General features: G+C 42.7%; 1 protein-coding gene across 1 annotated transcript in view; it reads left to right on the top strand.

Moving 5' to 3' along the window:
* Nucleotides 1-6,749, top strand: part of ncln (nicalin) — a 49,384-nt gene extending 42,635 nt beyond the window's left edge. Inside the window, exons 14-15 of the mRNA XM_020511020.2 lie at nt 3,260-3,338; nt 4,347-6,749. Of these exons, the coding sequence (XP_020366609.1) occupies nt 3,260-3,338; nt 4,347-4,406 (139 nt within the window). The 3' untranslated portion in view covers nt 4,407-6,749. The remainder of the gene's footprint in view (nt 1-3,259; nt 3,339-4,346) is intronic.
* The last annotated feature ends 21,230 nt before the right edge of the window (nt 6,750-27,979 follow it).

A 27,979-nucleotide genomic window follows, 5' to 3' on the forward strand; every position in this document is an offset into this window, starting at 1 on the left:
TTGCTGCTTGGCCTGCTGTGTTCATCCAGCCCTGCACCTTGTTGTCTCTTAATTAATTTGGACATGATTTATTATGGTAAAATATCTACATTCCATTTCAGGTTTGATTATTTGCCAGTTGATTGCAGTTACCATAAATCTTTCATATTCTTCAAATCTGACCTTCCTCATACATAAATAGTTAGATACTTTCCCCAATCCTCTTGTCTTAAAAGAAGTCTTTCTTTCTTTAGTACGAAAGCAAGATCTCTGGAATCATTTCACGAAATGGTTGGCCGTTGTTTTAGATGATCTAGGACAAGCTGAATGGTTTTCTCATCCATGTTGTCATTCATGGTGCAAAGAACAGGCTGCATTGTTTAAAATAGTTTTTAAAAGCTTTAATAAATGTATTTAGTTACAGTGGGATTCTTACTGAGGAGGGAAAGATACTCCTCGGATGGCAAGTTTTCAATAAGAAGGAACTGGATGATTAGCAAAATCCTTTTCTTCCCAAACTACCTTTTACACCAAGAAACCCTTTTTGCCACCTACTGTCTCTATAATTTTGGATTATTGTGCACTCTTCCCCCTCCTCTTCCACTCTAGGTGGCAGAATGTTTGTGTCCATAACAAAATTCTTTCCTTAAGACCCTCCTCTGCTTCTAGCTCTCCAACAAACTAGATTTATATAATACCTTTTAACATAGGCAGATGTCCCAAGGTACTTCACAGTAGTATTGCAAGACAGACTTTAACAAGGCAGCATTAAGGTCAATGTTGGTTTACAAGAAGCAACTTAATGGAAGAGAGAAGAGAAGTGGAGACATACGCAGAGGGAATTCCAGGGATTGAGCAGAAAGCACAGCTGCCTTTTGTGCAAGGAAATACCTGCCTATGCAAGAGGGCAGGAACAGGAATACAGAAATCCCAGTCGGTTGTATGGCTGCATGAACATGACCTTGGAGGAATTTGATTACAAGAGATTTTTAAAATCCAGGCATTTTTGAGTTGAGAGCCAGTAGAGGTTGTCGAGCACAGAAATAATAGATAACCAAATCTTAATGTGAGTTTGCTTACAAATCTCAAATGTTCAGAAACTACAAAATCACTTAAAAAGAAAGAGCTACTCAAGGGTCCCGACCGAAATGTCAGCTTTCCTGATCCTCTGATGCTGCCTGGCTGGCTGTGTTCCTCCAGCTCCACACTTTATTATATTTAATCACCTACCCTTGCTTTTGTGTTTTTGCTGAACACCTGAATTTTTTTCCCTTCCACCCTGCCCCATCCCATGAGATGCTAGGATTACATGAAAGGTGGAACATAAACATAGAAAACAGCTACAGAAGTAGGGCATTTTGGCTCATCAAGATCACTCCCCTATTCAACATGATCATAACTGATCCTTTATATCAATGCCATATTCCTGTTGTGCCATATCCCTTGACGCATTCAACTTTTAGAAATCTGATATATAGACCTTAAATATACACAATGACTTAGCCTCCACAGCCTTCTGTTGTGGAGAATTCCACAGGTTCATTACCCTCTGAGTGGAAAAATATTGCCTCCGCTTAGTCCGAAATTGTCCACCCTGTATCCTGAGACAATGATCCCTTGCACACTCCTAGCTAGGCGAGACATCATCTCTACACCCAGTCTGCCCTGCCCTGTCAGAATGTCATATGCTTCAATGAGATCTCTTCTCGTTCTTCTAAATTCCCAATGAATACAGGGCCGACAGGTACAACGTAGAAGACTTAAAATAAGACCCCATGATGCTGGAGGTGTTTTTTAGCCTGGATAGACAATTGGCTAACTAATAGAAGACAGTTGGAATAAAGGGGGAACGTTCAGGACAGCAACCTGTGACTATTGGAGTGCCACAGGAATCAGTGCTGGAGCTACAATTATTTACAAATTACATGGATCAGAGAAGTGAATGTACTATTGCCAACTCGTGGGTTTGACATGAGTCTGCAGAGGGATATCGATATTCTAAGTGAATAGGCAAAAACTTGGCATAAGGAAAATAATGTGCAAAAATTAGGTTATGCACATTGGCAGGAAAGAAAGAAGAGTTTAATATTGTTTAAATAGGGAAAGACTGCAGAAAACTGCATCACACAGGGCCTTAGGGTTCTTTGTGCATGAATCACAAAAAGCTAATACCTAAATTCAATGGGTAATAGAGAAGGCAAATGGTCTGATGGCCTTTATTTCAAAGGAATGGAATAATAAAATAGGGAGATCTTACTGAAACTGTATAATTTTAGTCTCCTTACCTAAGGAAAGCTTTACTGGCATTGGAAGCATTTAAGACTAGGTTCAGCAGGTTGACTTTGGGTTTGGAGAGATTTTCATTGTGTTTTAGGAGTTCAAACTTGTACTTATTAGAGTTTTGGATACTCGGAGTTCTTTGACAGAGTAGATGTAAAAGAAGTTGATTCTCCTTGTGGTATGAGTCAAGAACCAGTGTGCACAATCTCAGTAAGGTGTTATCAGTTTAAGACCAGTAGGTCATAAGAAGAATTTCATTTGAGGGTAGTGAATCTGTGGAATTCTTTAGTGCAGAAAGCTGTCGAGGCTGATTCATTAAATACATTCAGGACCAAGATGGTGATTTTTAATCTGAGGAATCAAGGGTAGGATTATCAGATCAGTTTGTAATCTCATTGAATGGCGGAGCAGACTCTGGGCTGATTGGTCTACTTCTGCTCCAATGGCATGGGGTCTTAAATTGACCCAATCTGTCCTAGTATGACAAACCTACCATCGCAGGAATCAGCCTGGTTAGGAGACCAAAACTGCACACTCTACTCCAGATGTGTTCTTGCGAAACCCCGATGCAGTTGCAATCAGTCTTCCTTGCTCCTCTCCTCAAACCTATTGCAATGAAGGCCAATATACTATTTGCCTCCCTAACTGCTTGCTACATCTACATGTTTGCTTTCAAGACTGGTGTACCAGGACATCCAGGTCCCTTTGTAGATCGACCTTTCCAATCTATCACCATTAAAGTAATACTATTACTCTGTTCCTATTGAAGTTGACAACTTCACACTTATCTGCATTAACATGTTATGAGTGCTTACCAGGTAATCAATACTACTAAATCACAAATAACATTAACTTCCCTGTCTTTGGACTTCAGAAGTGTTATGACCATTTCTAAATCTAACTCTGGTTTAGATGAGAGGCTTCAGTTTGCCTGCTGCTTTCACCATTTCCTCTGTTTTAGCCATTGAAGTGACAAGTCTACAATATGTTCTGTTTGCAGAGTGAAACCTGCCATCTTCGATCTATTGTTGGCATTGTGTATAGCGGCATATCTAGGAGTTACCTATTTTGTTGCTCAGGTGAGTAAATAAATCTCCTGAAAGAAGACAGTGTTGTTTGACTTTATGGGTGGAAGGGATAAAAGATTTTTCCAAAGAATTATAAATAATAAGATCAATATGCTTCATCAATTAGATAAGGGGAGGATGGAAACCATTGTTTTTCAGTCTGTGCTCCAAATTCCATTCTCTAGCTGCTGACTCCATCCCTCTCCCTGATAATGGTCTGTTTCAGCCAGTATGTCCACGTTCTGGAGTCACATTTGATCCTGAATTGAGCTTCTGACCTCATTTGTGCCATCTCTGACTATCTGTCTCCATCTTCATCTTCATCTTCATAATGTCGCTCAACTTTACTCCATCTCATCTGTGCCTTCATTACCTTGGAACTCTACTATGTCAGCACACTACTGGCTGGTCTCCTATATTCTACTCTCTGTAAACTTGAACTCGTCCAAACCTTGGCTGCCAGTGTGTCTCAACTAGTCTCATCTCTCTTTGATACAGCTGTATTGATTTACAGTCCAGCTACATCTTGATTTTTAAAAATCTCATTCATTCTTGTTTACAAATCTCTCTGGCCTCATCCCATCCTTATCTCTGTTTTTGCCTCTGGCCCCATGACCCTCCAAGATTTCTGTGCTGCTCAAATTTTGGCCACTGTACATTTCCATTTATAATTGTTCCACTGTTGGTGCCTTCTATCACTTAGGTCTCAAATTCTGGAATTTCCTCCCTATACCTCTCTGCCTTACATCACACTCCTTCCTTTAATACACACCATAAACACACTACTTTGACCAAATTTGGTCAATCATCAGATCAAGATCTCCTTATGTGGCCCTAAATACTCCCATGAAGAACCTTGGGACATTGCATTACATTAAAGGTGTTGAGAGTGGTTGTGGTAGTTGATGAGAGTAGAGTGCTTGGTTATGATCTTGACCACAGCAGAAAGTCGACATATTCGTGTTAAGAAAGAAAATATTTTTAAGTCTCTTTGTTTTCAAAAATTTCACTTTTTTGCAGAATTTCGGTTTCATTTACAACACAGTACGGAGAATAACACTGAAGCCAAAGCAGCACTAATGTCCAGAGTCCTCTGCGCTTGGTACTTTCACATAATAGAAGGATTCTTCCAATTGAGCTGCCTTATCTCATGGTATGGCTGGATCTGACCTACAGCACTGAGCCAAATCTTTTTGATTATGCAGCATCAGCAACTTCCTAAGGATTGGAAGATGTTCTATAAATAATGGCACTATTGCTATTTCACTTCTACAACCACACAAAAAACTATTCTATTTTAACCTAAATACAATTCACGTGAAGCACTACCCAAAACCTGGTCACCTGTCCTCCACTGAAGAATTCGTATATTAAGAATCTCATATATTAAGAATCCCCTACATAATGTCAATTCAGGTTTGAATGCATGAATATATGTTTGTTGGTTGTAATTTGTTTAACTCTGTTAGCTGTAAAGGTCCTGGTTTAAATAAATGAGTGATGAACACAGGGTAGCCCATAGTTCAGTACCAATTACTTTCAAAGTAACCACGTAAACAATTGTCTGAGTAGTGTCTCCAGCTGTGGTCACAGACATTTTGCATCATGGAGCCATATGTGTGAAAGTACATACAATGGTCAAATCCACATACCATTTAATTTCACAGTACCCTTATCTGCCGATTGAACAGATGTGGGTATTTTAATTTAGGATGCGAAACAGCCTTTATAAAATGTTTACACCCTGAATATTGAAACATAATAAAAATCAGTGAAGAAGAACTCAGTAGCTTGGGTTGCTGAACAGCTGGTTGCAACGCAGAGTGACATCAACAGTATTGGTTCAATTCCCACACCTACTGAGGTTACCATGAAGGATTCTCCATCTCAACCTCTCACCTCTTCTGAGGTATGGTGATCCTTGAGTTAAACCGCGACTCTGTCTCCTGATCTGATGGGGCTATGGTGACTTTTGTGTGTTCATTGTCCTGCATTCGGGCTTCCCTCCAGAGCTAGTGGTGTTTGGGGAGTGTGGAAAGGGGTAAATAGGTTACTCTTCTGAAATCGAATTTGAGATTGAGGCAAGATCTTGGACACAATTAAAGGAAGCTTTATTCTGTGTCCATTCACGGTATACTTAATTAAAATTTCCCATTGGCTAGCCAAAATGGAAGTTACTCCATTTCCTGACATGTCGATCTCTGACTTTCAGCATGGAAAAGTAACGGGGTTTTGTCCTTGTAACATTATAAAATAGTCCCTTTTTTTGTAAACAAAAAAAAAGAACTACAGGTGCTGAAAATCTGAAACCAAAAACAAATTTTTGGAGAAACTCAGCAGGTATGGCAGTATCTGTGAAGGGAAAGCAGATATAATGTTTCAAGTCCCATGTGACTTTTCTTCAACTCTGGTTTTGATGAAGGGTCAGTGGACTCAATGTTTCTCTGCTTTCTCTCCACAGATGCTGCCAAACTTGCTGAGTTTCTCCAGTGCCTTTTTTTTTAGTATTTTTGACTTTTTGAAGACTCACTTAAAAATCCTGTGTCTATAAATTGTATCCCGTTGCAGCACTGTGCTGTTTGTTTTCATTTTACAGTCAATGTGAATCAGCTATGCAAAAAAAACTGCACATGATTACCTGTGTCTGAGAGGGTAATTCATTTCAATGGCTGAATCCATTCCCATTTTTAAATGCCAGTTTTGGGAGTGTAAGTCCAGGTTACTAGCTATAACATTGATCCTGACACTCCACTCAAAGCACCAACACCAACTGTTATGCCAGAAAGCAAACAAAATATTGCAGATGCTAGGAATCTGAAATATAAATAGAAGCTCTTAGCTTGTCTATGGAGAGAGAAACTGAATTGATATTAATCCCCAGTTATACCTGCAATTGTTCATTCTGTATTACCCAGATATTGAAGCTGGAACCTCAGATATGTGTGTTTATTTGCTTAACCGTCATGAGAGCTAGTTCACTTTAAAGTAGCTGGATTGAGGGCACTACCGTCACTGCCATCTGAATTAGTGAGACTTTAAACCTAACTTTCAACCAAAAGATCAAAACCGCAAACATATTTTCTTGCCTTTCAACTCAAAAATGGCAGCTTCTACCAAGCATTGCAATGTACAATTTCATTCCTGGTCATGCACTGTGGCATATGCCGAACCTTGAGTATTTTCTGTTGAAACTCGATGGAACATTTTTCTTCCATTTTTAATTGCTGCCACTTGTCCTGAATTTTTATTTATGTCTGAACTGGTTATTTGTTGAAAATCATTGATGTTGATGGATTTTTTTTTTCCTCATGTGTATTGAAATGGATTATGGGATAACAGTGGAGCTGTATCAAACACTGATTTCCTTCATGACTGTTCTGTACAGCAGAAAGGAAAAAAAATAAAATGGCAGGAAAAGACTGAGCAGTTGGCATGTGTTTGTGTCTTTGAATGTTGCTTTGATACATTGAGGTTCTCGATCCTCCAAATCCAATCCCTCCATGGCCCCACCCCTCCTTATTTCTATAAATTCCTCTAGACATAATGTTCACCTCTACTGTTCCATTTTTTGGCCTCTTGCATATCCCTAATTTTAATCACTCTACCTGTGATTGTGTCTTCTGCTGCCTAGGTCCTATGCTCTCTGGAAATTCATCACTAAATCTCTTCTCCTGTCTTCTGTTTCCTCTGCCTGTGTCCCTTTTATGCCTTTTTTGTCTTTCCTCTCTCTTTCTCTTCAACCCCCATCCACTTTTCTCCCATTCCCCTTTCTTGTCCCCTCTGAAAACCTACTTTCCATCATGCTTTCAGTTACTTTCCCTAGTATTTCTCAGCCAAATTTTGTTTGGTAACAGTCCTGTGAAATGCCTTGGGATATTTCATTACGTTAAAGGTGCTATATAAATTCAAGTTGTTATATACTACTGCAGCCACCACTTATTGCTGTCAAACCCTCTTGAAAACACTGACTCATACTAAAACAAAACAGTTTCACCAGTTCCGGTACAGCAACCATTCATTTACAGTGTGTGTCAACAGTCTGATGAATTGGAGGGTTTCATAGCGGAGATTTAATTCGGCCTTCAAACAGTCGTACATGGTTAGTCTGGCAGAAACCTCAGATGCAATCAGGAGTGTCCCACTGTCTTGTGCTAATTCACTTGCTTCTTTCAAGGGAAAAGAGCTAAAAGACAGGCATGTTTGTTAAGTTACGAGAAAATGTTCAAGTAAAACAAGGGTGGCATGCTGGCTCAGTGATTAGCACTGCTGCCTCACCGCACCAGAGACCCGGATTCAATTCCAGCCTTGGGCAACTGTCTGCATGGGTTTCCTCCAGGTGCTCTGATTTCCTCCCACAGTCCAAAGATGTGCAGGATATGTGGATTGGCTGTGCTAAATTGTCCATAATGTCTAAGAATATGTAGATTAGGTGGATTAGCCATGGGAAATACAGGGTTACAAGGATAGGGTAGTGAGGTGAAGCTGGGTGAGATGCTCTTCGGAGAGTTGGTGTGGACTTGTAGGATTGAATGGCCTGTTTCCACGCTAGGGATTCTGTGACTGTCTAAAACTCATCAGGCTGATCCCCTTTTAGTTCTTGACGAGCATAAATTCTTTCCTTTTAGATAACTATTTAATTGCCTCAAACTGTCAGCCTTCATGGGTATGGGTAGCTTATTCCACAACATTATTACCACTTGGAAATGGTATTTTCTAATCAACCTGTTCAGAGAAGTTATTAAACACTGGAGCAGGTGGGATTTGAACCCAGGTCTCTTGGCTCAGGAATGCTACCACTGTGCCACAAGATCAGTTAAGAGAACTCAAGAAGGGCATGTATTTGTTTTACCTTTGTAAGTTTGAACCTGAGAAATACCCCTTGATGTGAACTGACTGATGGAATAATTTTTCCCAGTGATCAATCTTGGTGAATCTGGTGATCTCACTCCAGAAGTAACACTACGTTCGTCTGAGACCTGTGTGTGGGTACTGAGTGGTCCTGTCTTCAAAATAATATGAGGCGGTCTAACCTTTGCTCCTTGGAGTCAGAATTCTCAAAATAATTGGATCAATGTTTGACAAATTGGCTTAAAATATATTGTAGTAAACTGTCTGGGAATCATGGACAGTTACTATCTAGAACGCGAAGGTGCAGTTTCCCCATAAGCTCTCTGAAAGCCACTATTGTAGAGGAACTCATGAACCATCCTTCAGCCTGTCAAAATTGCTCCATCAGTTAATTAGATTGGGGCTGGTTGTCTACTTCAACACTATTTTCCCACACCATCTCCATATCCCTTGATGTCACTCCTCCAGAAATCTAATTGATTTCTGTCTTGAACCTGCTCAGTGACTGGGCTTCCACAGCCCTCTTGGACTACAGACTTCCGAAGATTCACCACCTCTTGACTGAAGGAGTTCTTTCTCATATCCACCTTCAATGGCCTGCCCCTTATTCTCGGATTTTGTTCCCTTGTTCTAGACTCATCAGCCACAGAAATCCTCTGCAGCCACCCAGTCACATCCTTTAAGAATTCTGTAAATTTCTAAAGGATCACCTCATTCTTCCAAATCCCAGACAATATAGTTCCAGTTTAACTAATCCTTTAGGGGAAAATGTCTCCTAAGTCATGTGGTAGGTTCTGTGTATGTTACTAAACAACATGTATACGTATTTTCTAATCAAACTGCTCAGATGTTATTGCATACCTCCGGAGTAGATGGGACTTGAACCTGGGCCTTCTAGCTCAGCAGCAGGGATGTTATCTTGCACCATAGCAACCTCATCAGGTAACCTATACACCTCACCCTGAAAGTCATGGGTTTAATATATTTTCTTTTCCCATTTTGTGATGCTCATCACACCAGAGTCATGCTGTAGTTCAGCAGAAGGCTGAGGTGTCATGTATTCCAACATGTGATTTCTCATTTAGGAAACTGTAGAACTGACCTCTAAAATATCAATTGTTTTCACTCCTGCCCATTTTCTGTCCTCTTCATTCTCTTCCCCAGTTCTCCTCTCCTGGTGCTGTTGAACTGTTGTAGGCTTATTGCCCCTAAGTAGTCTTGATGTCTGAATTTTGAAAGTGCTCAGTCAGGATGGCATTGTGGCTAAGTGGTTAGCATTGTTCCATCGTAACACCAGGGACAATTCAACCCTTGGTTGACTGTCTGTGTGGAGTTTGCACATTCTCTCCATGTCCATGTGGGATTCCTGTGGGTTCCAGTTTCCTCCCAAAGATATTTTTAAGGTGAGAGAAGAGAGACATTTTTTTTAAAAAAAAAGAGATGAGGGGCAACTTTTTTTTTAAAAATACCAAAGTAGGTGGTTCGCGTGTGGAATGAACTTCCAGAGGAAGTGGTGGATGCGGGCACAGTTACAATTTTAAAAGATACTTAGTTAAGCACATGGATAGGAAAGGTTTGGAGGGATATGGGCCAGGAGCAGGCAGGTGGGACTAGTTTAGTTTGGGATTATGTTTAGCTGAACTAGAGGGTCTGTTTCTGTCCTCTATGACTATGTGCAGATTAGGTGGATTGGCCATGCTAAATTACCCATAATGTCCAGGGATGTGCAGGCTAGGTGGATTAGCCATGGGAATTGCAGAGTTATAGGAATAGGGAGGTGAAATGCTCTTCAGAAGGTTAGTGTGGACTCGATGGGCCAAATGGCCTGCTTCCACACCGTAGGGATTCTATGATTCTAATAACAGAACCTACACTTGTCTGCACCTGACCACTACAGGTGTACACCTTTCAGCAGGGTCAATGATTATCAATCAGGACTTGGAAGCTCTGCCAGTTTTCTTCACCTTATCCATTTAGACCATTGAGTCTGCTATGCCATTCAATGAGATTATAGCTGGTCTGATAACCCTTTATGCCTCTTTCCTGCCTTTTCCCTTGAGCCTCTATTCTCTTACTGATTAAAAATCTGTCTATCTCAGCCTTAAATATACTTAAAGACCTAGCCTTTATGGCTGTAAAGAATTCCACATATTCACTACCCTCAGAAGAATGTCCTCCTCATCTCTGTCCTGAAGGAGTTAGCCTTGCTCTGAGATTATGCCCTTTGGTGATAAAGTCTCCCACAAGAGGAAACAACCTTTCTGTATCTACTCTGTCAACCCCCTAAAAATCAACTGTCTCAATAAGGTCCCCTCTTGTTCTTAATTCCAATAAATACAGGCTCAGCCTTTCCTCACAAGAGAGTCTCTCTTTCCCCAGGATCAGTTTGTGAACCTACTCTAAACTGATTCACATGTTCATGTATCTTTCCTTAAGATAAGGAATGCAAAATTTCACAGCGTTCCAGCTGGGGTCTGATTAGTGCCTCAAATACTTTTAGATTCTTTGAACAAAAGTGAAATACTGGAAATCTGAAATTAAAGTGATAGGAGTGCTCAAGTAGGTGAGGCAGAATCTGTGGAGATGAAGATATAATGTTTCAGGTCTTTAGATAATTTTCAGAGTGCATGTCTCAGTTTGAATTCTTCAATGTCAATGGTTGAAGTGACATTCTGTTTTCTCACACCAGATTCTGAAATGGATCTCGAATAACCATAAATTAATACTCAACATATTTTAAAAAAGAATTGATCAACTGAAAACATGAAGAACAGCAAGTGGCATTTGTGCAGCAATGACTATAACGTTGGGGCCATTGTCAACAAAGTCTGATGTATTGTATTTTTACTTCCACGTGTGCCAATGATTTGAATATGTGCACTACATGCTGATAGATTGGACTCTCCTGTCACTTTGACAGTCCATCAAAAAGAAAGGGATGAGGAAATGACTGGAAAAGACAAGGAAAGACCAAGTCTTGATTTGCTTAACTGATTCTCATACAATACTTGCAATGTTGTACCATGCTTGTTTGTCCTGAAACCCAGTAATAGTGGTCCAACTCCTCAGATGCCAAAGTCACTTGATGTCTGAGACTTCTCCATTTGTGTTCCTGTCTGTAGGGCACTGCTTATGGTATCTGGGAAGTCTGCGTTACTGCAACTGCAGGGAACACACTCCCCATTTAAGATAACAAGGTGCGGAGCTGGATGAACACAGCAGGCCAAGCAGCATCATAGGAGCAGGAAGGCTGACGTTTTGGGCCTGGAACCTTCTTCAGAAATGGGGGAGGGGAAGGGGGTTCTGAAATAAATAGGGAGAGAGGGGGAGGCGGATAGAAGATGGATAGAGGAGAAGATCGGTGGAGAGGAGACAGACAGGTCAAAGAGGCGGGGATGGAGCCAGTAAAGGTGAGTGTAGGTAGGGAGGAGATAGGTCAGTCCAGGGAGGACGGACAAGTCAAGGGGGCGGGATGAGGTTAGTAGGTAGGAGATGGTGGTGGGGCTTGAAGTGGGAGGAGGGGATAGGTGGGAGGAAGAACAGGTTAGGGAGGCAGGGAAGAGCTGGACTGGTTTTGGGATGCGGTAGGGGAAGGGGAGATTTTGAAGCTTGTGAAATCCACATTGATACCATTGGGCTGCAGGGTTCCCAAGCAGAATATGAGTTGCTGTTCCTGCAACCTTCGGGTGGCATCATTGTGGCACTGCAGGAGGCCCAGGATGGACATGTCGTCTGAGGAATGGGAGGGGGAGTTGAAATGGTTCGCGACTGGAAGGTGCAGTTGTTTAGTGCGAACCAAGCATAGGTGTTCTGCAAAGCGGTCACCAAGCCTCTGCTTGGTTTCCCCGATGTAGAGGAGGCCATAACGGGTACAGCGGATGCAGTATACCACACTGGCAGATGTGCAGGTGAACATCTGCTTGATGTGGAAAGTCTTCTTGGGGCCTGGGATGGGGGTGAGGGAGGAGGTATGGGGGCAGGTGTAGCACTTCCTGCGGTTGCAGGGAAAAGTGCCGGGTGTGGTGGGGCTGGAGGGGAGTGTGGAGCAGACAAGGGAGTCACGGAGAGAGTGGTCCCTCCGGAAAGCAGATAAGGGTGGGGAGGGAAAAATGTCTTTGATGGTGGGGTCGGATTGCAGATGACGAAAGTGTCGGAGGATGGTGCGTTGGATCCGGAGGTTGGTGGGGTGGTACGAGAGGATGAGGGGGATTCTTTTTTGGTTGTTATTGCGGGGACGGGGTGTGAGGGAAGAGTTGCGGGAAATGCGGGAGACATGGTTGAGGGCGTTCTCGACCACTGAGGGGGGGAAGTTGCGGTCCTTGAAAAACAAGGACATCTGAGATGTACAGGAGTGGAATGTATCATCCTGGGAGCAGATACGGCGGAGGCGAAGGAATTGGGAAAAGGGGATGGCATTTTTGCAGGAAGGTGGGTGGGAGGAGGTGTATTCTAGGTAGCTGTGGGAGTCAGTGGGCTTGAAATGGATATCGGTTTCTAGGTGGTTGCCAGAGATGGAAACAGAGAAGTCCAGGAAGGAGAGAGAGGTATTAGAGATGGTCCAGGTGAACTTAAGGTTGGGGTGGAAGGTGTTGGTGAAGTGGATGAACTGTTCGAGCTCCTCGTGGGAGCACGAGGCGGCGCCGATACAGTCATCAATGTAACGGAGGAAGAGGTGGGGTTTGGGGCCAGTGTAGGTACGGAAGAGGGATTGTTCCACGTAACCCACAGAGAGGCAGGCATAGCTTGGGCCCATGCGGGTACCCATGGCCACCCCCTTTGTCTGTAGGAAGTGGGAGGAATTGAAAGAGAAGTTGTTGAAGGTGAGGACGAGTTCGGTTAAGCGGATGAGGGTGTCAGTGGAGGGGGACTGGTCGGGCCTGCGGGACAGGAAGAAGCGGAGGGCCTTTCGGCCATCTGTATGGGGAATGCAGGTGTATAGGGACTGGACGTCCATGGTAAAGATGAGGTGTTGGGGACCGGGGAATTCTGGAGGAGTTCTGGAGGAGGTGGAGAGCGTAGGTGGTGTCACGGACGTAGGTAGGGAGTTCCTGGACCAAGGGGGAGAAAATGGAGTCAAGTCCCCTCCTCCCACCTCAAGCCCCACCCCCATCTCCTCCCTACTAACCTCATCCCACCCCCTTGACCTGTCAGTCCTCCCTGGACTGACCTATCTCCTCCCTGCCTCCCCACCTACACGCACCTTTACTGGCTCCATCCCGGCCTCTTTGACCTGTCTGTCTCCTTCATCTATCTTCTCCTCTATCCATCTTCTATCCACCTCCCCCTCTCTCCCTATTTATTTCAGAACCCCCTTCCCCTCCCCCATTTCTGAAGAAGGGTCCAGGCCCGAAATGTCAGCCTTCCTGCTCCTCTGATGCTGCTTGGCCTGCTGTGTTCATCCAGCTCTACACCTTGTTATCTCAGATTCTCCAGCATCTGCAGTCCCTACTATGTCTGATACACTCCCTATTTATGCAGCTGCAGTACCTATGATATCCCTGCCAACAGCACCACTGAAGAATGTGGCCAGTGAAAGCATTTATTTTCAATAGCATTCAGATCCTGGAACTGCAATATTCACAGCCCCACTCCTCAAAGGATCATCATAGAATCCTTACAGTGTGGAAGTAGGCCATTCAGCCCATCAGGTCCACACCAACCCTCCGAAGGGCATCTTACTCAGATCCACCTCATCCCTGTAACCTTGTATTTCCCATGGCTAATCCACCTATCCTGCCCATAACTGGACGGTATGGGTAATTTAGCATAGCCAATCCACCTAACATGCACATCTTTGGACTGTGGGAGTAAACCAGAGCACCCAGACATGGGCAGAATGTTCAAACTCCACACAGATAGTCACCCAAAGGTGGAGTTGAACCTGGGTCCCTGGCGCTGTGAGGCAGTAGTGCTAACCACTGTGCCACCGTGTTGAAGTCTACCTCCTGTTCCCAGCTTTGCTCCGTTGATGTTTACTGTTCCCTATGAGCAAGGGAGCAGAGTAGTGAGTGGAAGTACTTGTACTGGCATGAAGTTGATCAATTTAAACCCTTGTTCCTTTCTAACCTCAGTCAGACAAGCAAATTGGAGTGTTTCAATTAGCTGTAATTTTCAAAATACTTAGCTAATCAAAAGAATCTCTGCTCCAAATTGCCGTCAGTGACCCTACCCCTACCACTCCCCAGAAACACACCCCACCACTCTTACCATCAGCAAAGTTTGCGTGTGTGTGGCACATCAAACTTAGCTTTGATGACCCTTTGCAGTCCAGTAGCCTATCAGCATGTCCTGGACTTAAGCATGAAAAAGTAGCCTGTTGGGAAAGAACTGTACTGCATAGGGCACCAGGTAGCTCAGTCAGCTGGACAGCTGGTTTTTGATGCAGAGTGATGCCAGCATTGTGGATTCACTTCCTGTACCAGGGTACTATTAAGGACCCACCTTCTCAATCTCTCCCCTCACTTGAGGTGCAGTCACCTTAAGTTCAAACCACCACCAGTCATCTCAATCTAATGATAAACAGCCCTATAGTCTGGTAAGACCGTGGCAACTTTATCTTTATTCCTGTAAATATCAGCATTTCCAGATGAGATGGAGGCAAACACAGTATGTGGAATACGTTCAAAGAGCCCAAATTAAAATGCAGATTTATCACAGCACAACCAGGAGAGGGAGCAGCTCATTGAGAAATTTTTGTGTCTGCTGATCTGTGCACAGCGTAGAACTTTAGCTCAACAGAAGACATTTCAGCTTTGTACACTTTGAGTGAGAACATGGAGAAAGGATCATCATTGTTTAGAATCTGTAGACGGCTGGAGTTCCCTGAAATGTGGCTACTGTCACATGAGGTCCTCAATTCTGTGTGACTATTCATGGCACTGCCATCCAGCAACAGGATCACCAAACTCTCTTTGCCTGCAGGCATTTCCTGGGTGATAACAGTTTCAAAACAGAGTCAGTGACTGTTTAATTCCATTTTTAAATGGCCTACCTGTGGGTTTTCACAGCCAGCAACAGGCCACTCTTAATGTGGATGTTTGAGTCTGTGCCCTATTTGGACTACAGCTGCTAGAACCAAAGGGCCACCTGAAAGGAATGCCAGTCCTGCCTATGAAGTTCTCAAGCAACTAATTGTGTGGATATTGCATTTTCTTTTATTATTTGAGGTTTGCCTGAGTCTGAAACGTTGGAAAGGCCATCTTTGGCATTACCAACTCAACACTGGATAAATCTGCAAGTTATTAGGGGTACAGTTTGACTATTGGGTTGTTGTTCCTTCAAGCACAAAGTCATCTTATGTTTGAATATCCACCTTTCTGATTGAACTAGAGGAGTTTCGTTAAGTGACCAATATCAAGTTTATTGTACAACTGCAACTATTTAAAAATTACATAAACAAAGAAACATAGAAAAAAGGAGTAAAAATAGGCCATTTGACCCATTAAGCCCAATTCAGCATTCAACATGATCACAGCTGATCCTCTACTTCAACACAATACTCTTACTCTTTCCCCATACTCCTCGACATCTTTAGCCTCTAGAAATCTATCCCTTTCTTCAATGTGATGCGGAGGTGCCACTGTTTGACTGAAGTGGACAAGGTCAGAAATCACACAACACCAGTTAATAGTCCAGCAGGTTTATTTGAAATCACAAGCTTTCGGAGCGCTGCTCCTTTGCCAGGTGAAGTGAAGCTCGCAGGCACAGAATTTTTTTTTATTTATTCATGGGATGAGGGCATGGCTGACTAGGCAGCATTTATTGCCCAGAAGGCAGTTAAGAGTCAACCACATTGCTATGGGTCTGGAGTCACATGTAGGCCAAACCAGGCAAGGATGGCAGTTTCCTTCCCTAATAGGACATTAGTGAATCAGATGGGTTTTTCCGACAATCGGCAATGGATTCGTGGCCATCATTAGATTGTTAATTCCAGATATTTATTGAATTCAAATTCCACCATCTGCCATGGTCGGATTCAAACCCAGGTCCCAGAATATTATCTGGGTCTCTGGATTAGCAGTCCAGCAAAAGTACCACGAGGCTATCATCTAACCCTTAGCCAGACCAAAAGATCGTACAAATGATGTGAGTGGAGTACAAATGATGGCAACAAGTCTCTGCATTTGAGCAAAAGTGTCAGACCGTGTGAGTAAAGTGTCAACAGCTGAATAGCCAGTGAAGGGATGTCCTATGATCTGATTAATTGAGGCTGAGAGGTAATTGCAAAAAATTAAAAATAAGATGGTTCTGGAGACAAACCAAATGGCTGGAATAACATGATAGGTATGAGAGTTGCATGCTGAGGGTCTAACCAAAGTAACAAGTAATCCAAAACTGTATAAACTAATTAAGGTAGAGAGATCATAACAAGTTACCAAGGTGATGGTGTCAAAACAGAACAGTACAGATACAGAACAGTAAGGTGGGGTCACATGTAGCACGACATGAACCCAAGATCACGGTTGAGGCCGTCTTTATGGGTACAGAACCTGGCTATCAGTTTCTGCTCAGTGATCCTGCATTGTTGTGTATTTCAAAGGCCACCTTGGAGGACACTTACCCGAAGATCAGAGGCTGAATGTCGTTGACTGCTGAAGTCCACAAACCCTAAGATGTCAGCAGTGAGCCCAATGAGACAACCAATGAACTGGAACAGTCGACAGAGAGATCTGCAGTGCAGCGACCAAAGAAGAAAGGGATGAATTGGACCCCTCTGGAAGGCTGCTGCCCTAGGCTCGTCATGTATGCTCAAACCTTCAGGAGATGTGTCAACGCAAGATTCATCAGCCGCGCTGAGAAGATAGTGCAGAATGTCACCCAAGCACAATGCAATGCCATCCAGGCTCTCAAGATCAACCACAACATCGTCATCAAACCAGCAGACAAACGAGGAGCCATTGCCATGCAGAATAGAATGTACTACTGTACAGAAGCATACTGACAACCAGGAACACTATAGACAACTACCTGCCGATCTGACCAAACAACACACCCGCCAACTCAACTGACTGATCAAGACCTTTGATCCAGGTCTTCAGAGTATCCTATGCACTCTCATCCCTCTTACTTCTCGCATATGAGACTTCTACTGTCTTCCAAAGATACACAAAGCCAACACACCTGGACATCCCATTGTATCAAGCAATGGGATGAGAACTTCTCTGGCTATATCAAGAGCATCTTGAAACCCATTATACAAGCAACCCCCAGCTTCTTTCGTGACCCTACAGAATTCTCACAGAAACTCAGCACTCACAGACCAGTTGAACCAGGAACATTCCTCATCATAATGGACATTTCGGTACTCTACACCAACATTCCCCACGACAACGGCATTGCTGCAACAGCCTCAGTACTCAACACCAACAACTGCCAATTTCCAGATGCCATCCTACAACTCATCTGCTTCATCTTTGGCCATAATGTCTTCACCTTCAATTACCAATTCTTCATCCAGACACATGGAACAGCCATGGGGACCAAATTTGCACCCCAATACACCCACATTTTTATGCACAAATTTGATCAAGACTTCTTTGCTGCACAGGACCTCCAGCCAATGCTATACACCAGATACATCGACAACGTTTTTTTCCTTTGGACTCATGGTGAGGAATCACTGAAATGACTACACAATGACATCAACAAGTTTCATTCCACCATCAAACTTACCATGGACTACTCTTCAGAATCAGTCTCATTCTTGGACATACACATCTCCATCAATGACAGACACCTCAGTACGTCACCCTACCGCAAGCCCAAGGATAAACTCACAATACTACACTTCTCTAGCTTCCACCCTGAACATGTTAAAGAAGCCATCTTAAACAAGCCTTATGTATACACAGGATCTGCTCAGACAAGGAGGAATACGATGGACATCTAGAGATGTTGAAGGAACAGGATATGATGCTGAACTCATCAATCACAGGTTCTGATGTGCCACAGTGAAAAACTGCAATGATCTCCTCAGAAGACAGACACAGGAGACGGCTGATAGAGTCCCCTTCATCATCCAGTACTCCCCCGGAGCAGAGAAACTACACCATGTTCTTTGTAACCTTCAACATGTCATCGATGATGATTAGTATCTCGCTGAGATCATCCCTACACTTCAATTTCTCGCCTTCAAACAACCACCAAACCTTAAACAGATCATCATTCATAGCAAACTACCTAGCCTTCAGGACAACATCGACCATAACAACATACAACCTGCCACGGCAACCTCTGCAAGACATGTCAGATCATTGATATGGACGCTTCCATCACACATGGGAACACCACCCACCACGTACACAGCAGATACTCATGTGACTTGGCCACTGTTGGCTATTTCATACGGATGTCCTGAGGCATGGTATATTGGTGAGACCATGCAGATGCGACGACAACAGATGAACGGACACACGCAACAATGGCCAGATAGGAATGTTCCCTCCCAGTCAGGCAGCACTTCAATGGTCAAGGGCATTCAGCCTCCAATCTTTGGGTAAGTGTCCTCCAAGGCAGCCTTCGAGATACACAACAACGGAGGACTGACCAGCAGAAACTGACAGCCAGGTACCGTATCCATGAAAACGGCTTCAACCATGATCTTTGGTTCACGTCATGCAATATGTGACCCCACCACACTGTTTGTATCTGTAAAATCTCCCTTACTGTCCTGTTTTGACACCATCACCTTGATTACTTGTTATGATCACTCTCCCTTAATCAGTTTGTACAGTTTTGGATTACCTGTTACTTTGGTTAGACCCTCAGCATGCGACTCTTATACCTATCATGTTATTCCAGTCATTTGGTTTGTCACCAGCACCACTTTATTTTTAACTTTTTGTAATTATCTCTTTGCCTCAGTTAATCCGATCATAGGTCATCCCTTCACTGGCTATTTAGCTGTTGACATTTTACTCACACGGTCTGACACTTTTGATTAACTGCAGAGACATGTTATTCAACCTATTGACACTCCACTCACCATTTATACGATCATTTGATCTCTTTGCCTATGAATTCTGTGCCTGTGTGCTTCTCCTCACTCCACCTGATGAAGGATCAGCGTTCCGAAAGCTTGTGATTTCAAATACATCTGTTGGACTATAACCCGGTATCGTGTGACTTCTGACCTTTCTTTAATGTATTCAATGACTTGGCCTCCACAACCTTCTGTGGTAGAGACTTCCACGGGTTCACCACCCCATGAGTGAAGAAATTTTCCATCATCTTGGTCCAAATTGACCATGTATGCCCAGATTGTGACCCCATGTTCTGGACGCTCTCAGATAGGAGAAACATTATCCCTACATCCAGTCTGTCCAGCCCTGTCAGAATGTTATATCCTTCAATAAGATACCTCCTCATTCTCCTAAATTCCAGTCAATGTAGGCCCAGTCAACCCATTCTTTGCTCATACAATAAACCTGTCATCCGGGAGAATCAAACTGATGGTTATTCTGAAATATCTCAAAAGGAGAGATATTTCCTTACATTTCAAGCCAAGGGTGGCATGATGGCTCAGTGGTTAGCACTGCTACCTCACAGTGCTAGGGACCTAGGTTCAATTCCACCCCTTGAGCATCTGCCTGTGTAGAGTTTGCACGTTCTCCCCATGGCTGTATGGGTTTCCTCCCACAGTCCAAAGATGTGCAGGTTAGGTGGATTGGCCATGCTAAAAGAAATTGCCCCATAGTGTCCATGGTTGTGTAGGTTAGGTGGGTTAGCTGTGGTAAAAACCCGTGGGGTTGTGTCTGGCTGGGATGATGTTTGGGGAGCTTCTATGAGTTTAAAACAAATGAAGATATTGGGACATAAGCAAGTCAGTCATTGATGCTGGCTGACAATACCATTTGCATTCCAGAGGGTTTAAAGAAGTAGAAAATATTAATTGGGGTAAACATGGAGTTAACAAACCAGTCCCATTATACAGTGTCGGATTATAGAGTGACTTAGTAAATAGAGAAGTCAAAGTTGGAGTAGTGAAACAACTCCATACAGTAAAGAGTGATGGGAATGTTGAATGGGCTTTAACTTATTGAACAGCAAACACTTTTCATTCAATTGAGGCAATCTTAGAAATTTATTTTATCTTGTAAAAGCATACATTCGAATCAAAATGCATTAACTCTGTCTATATAAGAACTAAAGCTGTTTGTATTCACAGAACCTGACACTCTAATTGTCTGCATTTTCTCATCTCCAAAGCTGTTGTATGCTCAGTCTTCAATTAGCTTCCCTGATATCAGCTGCCAAGATATTGGAATTTTATAAAAGATGAACCCTGCCGCTACCAAGATGTGATTTTTATTTCCAGCTGAGTAATTTACCTGATGTGCCAATGCTTCTGATATCTTCCATAAGAAACTGGCATAAACATCGTAGTCTGAAAGAATCCAATAGATATTTGTTAGAACTAACAAATTATATGCAAACACTACTTCCTTCAGAAACAGTGTCTGGGCCACTATTAAGCCAGTAATCTAAAGCGAGTGCTTCCAGTAGCATGTCATGGGATCTCAGGTAAGATGGTGTCTGAGATCTTTGTACCTTCAGGTCACATGATATAATGCAGTGACAATATCATGCACATATCTCTTAAAGGTACATTGACATGCCATGAGGCAAAACACAACAATTAAAAATTAGAAGAAGGAAGCCTTGAATTAGTGACTACATCTAACTGAAGGCTAGAGACAAAGCTGGCTAATATTTGGGCAATTTACTCTGCGGTTCTCCAACCCTGCAGTGAAAAACAAATCAATTTCAAAGCTGGAAGTTAGGAGGATTGGGGGACTTGAATTGGAGGAGAGGTTTTGGAAAGTTAGGACTCTTCTCCTTGGAACAGAGTGGGTTGCGTGCTGACGTAATTTTCAAGATGATGAGAAATTTTGGAAGTGCAGCAAGAGACAATCTATTCCACTGGCAAGTGGATTATTAACCAGAGATCAAAGATTTAAAATCATTGGCGAAAGATCCAGAGAGGGGATGAGAAGCAATGTTTTCCAGTAGATAGTTGCTCTGATGTGGAAAGCATGACCTGAAAAGGTTATGGAAGCTGATTCAATGAGTTGAACAGGAACTTGAAGAGGAGGAGCTTCCAGGATTGCAGACAAAACATGGGGGTTTCAGATTAAACACAAACCGTTTTTTCAAAGAGCTAGCAAAGACATAATGGGCCAAATAGCTTCCTTCTGTACTTGATTCCATGATGCCAGGAACTAACTGAATTTACACAAAACAATAATTCCTAGCTTTAGAAAGACAGGTTGGAAGAACTAAGGATTGGAGTTACTCTAACACAGACACAAGATAAACTGCAATGTGAGATTTCCAACCCTAATTTCTACTAATCTAACATGTTTATCAGTGACTGAAAGTATGCATCATAATTTTCTCCAGTCTCAGATGTTACCTCGAAGCACTTAAAATTTAAAGCCAGGAAGGTCTCCATTCCCAGACACCATCTATCAATCTGTCAGCCTGTTACTCCATGAATGTATTTTACAAGCAACAGCAATCATAGTTATACGATTGTGATATTTTGAATCAGCCATCAACATTGAGACTGAAATAAAGTTTTATACTCATATATTGAAAGAATGTGCCCTTAATGTTCCAGGATGTCACAAATTACCTTATACACCCAGTGAGGTACTTTTGGGGTATAGGCACTATTGCATTATAGGTTAGGAAGGTCATGCATAAGGAAGGTGAGAGAAGTTATTTCTAGATAGTAACAAGTGGACCTTTGGACTCCCAGAGGTCTGAGGGGATCAATTGCCAGATGATTCCTCAATCAGCTACAGATCTCAGTTCTTTTGCCTCATGTAGGAAATGGGGAAACTTTTAGCTGCTCATGGGGATGAAATCAGTCAAACAATGGAGGTGAAAGAATCAATTTACCATCACTGCATGAAATGACATCAACCTTCTGCATCTCCCAAACACAACAGCCATTAAGAATTTCTCAATGTGTCATCTCTTTCCCTTCTTAAGCTCTAGTTTTCTTTTTTTCCTTTATCTTGCTTGAGTCAGAGGGTTTGGGTTCAGGTCCTCAAGTCCAACTCCAGCACCTTGCACACACCTCAGGATCAATGAAAAGTGCAGGAGGAAATGCCAAGAGCAGCACCAGGCATACCTAAAAATGAGGTGTCAACCTGGTGAAGCTACAAAGCAGGACAACCTGCATGCCAAACAATATAATCAGGAAGTGATAGACAGAGCTACACAAGCAGAAAGTGCTGGAAAAACTCAGCAGGTCTGGAAGCAACTGCAGGGAGAAAGAAACAGAGTCCACATTTCAAGGCTAGTGACTCTTTGTCAGAACTGAAAATAGCATGGGGAAAAAGTGGTATTTGTGTTGATGATGGGTTGGAGTTAAGAGGTTGAGAATAGAGTACTTGGAGACGGCACTTTCTATTCTCCCGGGCAAGAAGTCTCAGAAATATCCCATCCTCATTGAGGGGGAGTCCAGAACATCAGTGCAAAAGATAAGGCTGAACCATGTGCACCAGTTTTCAGCCAGAAGTGCCAAGTAGACGATTCATTACAACCTCCTGTAGTGGTTCCCAGCATTACAGATACCAGTCTTCAGCCAATTTGATTCACTCCATATGATACAAATAAATGGCTGAAGGCACTGGATACTGCAAAGGCTATGGGCTCTGACAACATTCCAGCCATAGTCTGAAAGCTTGTGCTTCAAAACTTGCTACTCCTAGCCAAGCTGTTCCTGTACAGCTACAAAATTGGCATCCACCCGACTATGTGAAAAATTGCTCAGGTATGTCCTGTACACACAAAACAAGACAAATCCAATCTGGCCAATTACCACCCCATCAGTCTACTCTCAATCATTACTAAAGTGATGGAAGGTAATCAGCAGTCTTTCAAGCAGCACTTGCTCAGCAATAACCTGCTCAGTGACGCCCAATTTGGGTTCTGCCAAGACCAGCTCCTGACCTCATTACAGCCTTGGTTCAAATATGGACAAAAGAGTGAATTCCAGAGGTGAGGTAAGAGCCTGACATTGCCCCTAACATTGAGGGTGCATCTGATGAAGTTTGGCATCAAGGATCCCTAGCAAAACTGGAATCGATGGGAATCGGGGGAAACTCTCCACTAGTTGGTGTCATACCTAGCACATAGAAAGATGGTCGTGATTGTTGAAGATCAGTCATCTCAGCTCCAGGGCATCTCTGCAGGAGTTTCTCAGGGTAGTACCCTAGGCTCAATCATCTTCAGCTGTTTCGGCAATGACCTTCCCTCCATCATAAGGTCAGAAGTAGCTATGCAATCATCAGCGAATATAATGTTCAGCACCTTTCAGAAACTGAAGAGGTCCATATCCAAATGCAGCAAGACATTGAAAGTATCCAGGTATGGGCTGACTAATGACAAATAATATTCATGTCATACAAGTGCCAGGCAATGACTATCTCCACAAGACAGAATCTAACCATTGTCCATTGACATTCAATGGCATTACCATCACTAAATCCCTCTTGATCAGAAACTGAACTGGATTCACCGCATAAATATGGCAGCTAGAGGAACAGGTCAGAGATTCAGAATCTTGCAGTGAGTAACTCGCCTTCTCACTCCCTGAAGCCTGTCCATCATCTATAATGCTCAAGTGGGGAGTGTGATGGAATACTCCCCACTTGACTGGATGAGTGCAGCTTGACACCATCCAGGACAAAGTAGTCTGCATGATTGCACCACATTCACAAATATTCGCTCTCTCCACCATCAAATCCCAATGACAGCAGTGTATACCATCTACAAGATGCACTGCAGAAATTCATCAAGGCTCCTTAGTCAACATGTTACAAACCCATAGAGTAATACAGCATTGAAACAGGCCCTTCGGCCCAAACTGGTCCATGCTGGCCATACTGCCCATTCAGCTGGTTCCAATTGCCCGCATTTGGTCCATATCCCTCTAAACCCTCCTCATCCATGCACCTATCCAAATGTTTTTTAAATGTTTCTATTGTACCTGCCTCAACCACTTTCACTGGCAGCCCATTCCATATACGCACCACTCTCTGCGTGAAGAAGTTGCCCCTCAGGTCCTTCTTAATTCTTTCCCTTCTCACCTTAACCCTATGCTCTCTAATTTTCAATTCCCCATCCCTGGGAAAAAGACTATTCATCCTATGTATGCCCCTCATGATTTGATACAACTCCATAAGGCCACCCCTCATTCTCCTACTTTCCACGGAATAAAGTCCTGTCCTGACCAACCTGTCCCAATAACTCATGCCTACTAGTCCTGGTAACATCCTCGTAAATCTACTTTGCACACTTTCCAGTTTAACTATGTCTTTCCTATAACAGGGTGACTAAAACTGTACACAATACTCCAAGTACGGCCTCACCAACGACTTGTACAACTGTAACATAACATTCCAACTCCTATACGCAATGCCTTGACCAATGAAGGCCAGCATGCTAAATGCCTTCTTCACCACCCTATCGACCTGTGACACCGCTTTCAATGAACTATGTACTTGTTCCCCTATGTCCCTCTGTTCCACAACACACCTCAGGACCTTACCATTTACTGTATAAGTCCTACCTTGGTTTGACTTTCCAAAGTGCAACACCTCACATTTATCTGTATTGAATTGCATTTGCCAATCCTCAGCTCATTTCCCCATCTGATCAAGATCCTCTGTAATTTTTGATAACCTTCTTTGCTATCAACAATACCTCCTGATTTTATATCATCCGCAAACTTACTAACAATGCCTTGTACATTCACATCCAGATCATTTATGTAAATAACAAATAACCAAGATCCCAGGACCAAACCCTCTGGCACACCACTAGTCACAGGCCTCCATGACCAGTACTATCTAGAAGAACAAGGATAGCAGATACGTGGGAACATCACCACCTGCAGGTTCCAAGCCACTCACCATCTGATTTGTAAATACATCACTGGTCCTTCAGTGTCACCGGGTCAAAATCCTGTAACTCCCTACCTAATGGGACAATGGGTGTGCCGACACCGAACGGACTGCGGTGGTTCAAGAAGGCAGCTCACCACCACCTTTTCAAGGCCAACTAGGGATGAGCAATAAATGCTGGCCAAGCCAGTGACACGCTCATCCCATGAGTGATAGAAAAATATCCTAAAGGACATTACAGCCAACAAAGTAGTTTTGACTTGAGGTCACTGTCATAATGCAAGAAATGCATCATGGCAGTCAATTTGCACATAATAAAATCTCAGATACAGCACTGTGGAAATGACCAGTTACTGTAGTCTTTTTTTTTAACTGATGTTGGTTGAAGGAAAATTATTGGCCAGAACACTGGAGAGAAATTCTTACTTCTCTTCAAAATAACACAATAGGCATTTTTACATTCATCTGAGAGAGCAGATGGAACTTCTGCTTAGCAATGCATCGAGAAGTAACACTTTCAGCAAATCATTGAGAGTAAGAATTTGGATTTTTATGTTCAAGGTCTGTGGAGGCGGGACTCGAACCCACAGTCTTCTGATTCTATGGTTAAAGTACTACCCACAAAGCCACAGTTAACAGCAGTCAGTGTTGATGCTTTGCCAGATAATATCATGCTGTGGACTAGAAAGCACAAAGGATGATGGGTGAACTGGACTGGCAAGAGTTGGGATGCAGACACCAGAGTTTTGGATGGATTTAGATTTATGGAGGGTAAAAGATAGAAGTGTTTGATGAATCCTGAAGATGGGAACATAGGAACAGGAGTAGGCCTTTCAGTCTGTCGAGCTTGCACCATCATTTAATATAATCATGGCTGATCAAACACTTTGATGCCTTTTAACCATCCCAATCCAGATAACCCTGTACACCATTGGTCCATGGTTGCTACAGGTGAGATTACTGTTCCTACTCCTTCACAACCCACCAAAATGTATTGTCCGCCAACAGCAGCTGTACTAAAAATGAGCAGCCAGAGGTAGTAAAGAATCAAGATGGTGGAGCAGAATAGGCAGCGTCCGGGCTCCTGTGCCCGGGCTTGTCCTCTTCATCCACTTTATCTTTTCTTTTCCTTTTTCCAACCTTCTTCTTTTCTAGTTTTTTTTTAGTTTTCACTTAAACTTACCCTGTAAAGACAGCTGTTCAGTAGAAAGGTGGCTTCTATGTGGTCCGGAGCAGTAGCTTCTTTAATGGCAGTATGGCTAGAGAGTGGGCCAGCCTATGAAGCCTGGAGAGGCATTCTGGTACAACAGCATGGCATGGACTGGTGAAGCCTGGAGAGGCACTCTGGTACAACAGCATGGCATGGACTGGTGAAGCCTGGAGAGGCACTGTGGTACAACAGCATGGCATGGACTGGTGAAGCCTGGAGAGGCACTCTGGTACAACAGCATGGCATGGGCTGGTGAAGCCTGGAATGGGACTCTGGTGACGGCATGGCATGGGATGGCATAGCCCAGAGCGGGACTGTAGCAGCGGAGAAGGAAAAGTTGGACTGTCTTTAAGTTATCTCTCTCTATTTTTTATTTTGTTTTAAGATCATGGCAACAGTATAAACTTTTCATTATATTTTGTACTGCATACACGAGACAATAAATGATTCAATTCAATTCAATTAAAGTCATCCAGTACACATGTCTGCCCTTTGCAAATTTGCTTAGCCATGCAAAACCAGCAATACACTTCTTTGCTGACTCTGAATATAATCTTTGTTCATCCACGGTTTTAATGAAAGAGAATGAAGAAACTTACTTTCCGAAGTAAAAGTGCATACTGTGTATTTACAGTCTGTAATGTTCACCATTTGCAAAAATCACCAGTTGTGACATTCTCCAGCATGCCCTATGAAATGTCGGACTTTGTTGAGTGCAATCTATTTGAGCTGTACAGGGTCAAGACCAAAGAGAGATTTGGTCAAGAGGACAAAGATTTTGAATAAAGGCAAAAAACTGTGGACGCTGGAAATCTGAAATCAGAACAGAAATTGCTGGAGAAGCTCAGCAGTTCTGACAACAGATTGAAAAGAGAAACAAAATGAACATTTTGAGTCTAGTATGAATTTTCATCAGAACTCATCTTGAATGCTTCATTTTTGATGGTCTCTCACTCCCTAACATCAGTTAATAATAGGAGTAACCAAAGTGGAAAAATTGTGAAAATGAGTTTATTAAACCATTTAACAAAATTAAAAGCCATGCTATAATATCTAGCAAATACTGACTAACAAAAAGGCACGCTATCTCCTCAGGGACTATAGCAAACAGATTGTAAAAGACTAAGTAAAAGTAATACAGAGGCGAAAACGCCATCCAGTGGAGTTCTATTTTGAAGTTTATTTTGTTACTTTCTTTAATTCAATAAAAAAAAGTAGATTCCTTCCCTACAACTGTGTTCCATTGATAGTGCTCCATTCAGTGATCAACTCTCTGTATTTTGTTCTTGTCTCTGTGTAAATGCCAAGTCAAATTGGATGAAGAGAGCTTAATTTCTAACTGCTAAGGCACTGCTCCAGTCACGCAATATACCTACGGGGAATTGAGATACTCTTAAAAGGGCTTGCTGGCTGTAAAAACACAATAAGAACCTTCTTTGAATGACACATTGTAACAGAAAATCTGTAAGTGGAAAGAGAGAAAGAAAGAACTGTTTATAATGATATAAATGGATGAATAATGGATGGGTGATGCTGGATAATCTGACTTAATGGAACCTGGCTTTAATCATTTGCACACTTTTGTCTTGTGTACAAAGAGAAAATCACTCATCAGGAAACAATGAAGATAGAACTCTATTTCAAATATGGTTCAGAGGCGAATTCTGCCATTTCAT

The sequence above is a fragment of the Rhincodon typus genome, chromosome 29 (assembly GCF_021869965.1).
Source record: "Rhincodon typus isolate 14 chromosome 29, sRhiTyp1.1, whole genome shotgun sequence".
Taxonomy (NCBI): domain Eukaryota; kingdom Metazoa; phylum Chordata; class Chondrichthyes; order Orectolobiformes; family Rhincodontidae; genus Rhincodon; species Rhincodon typus.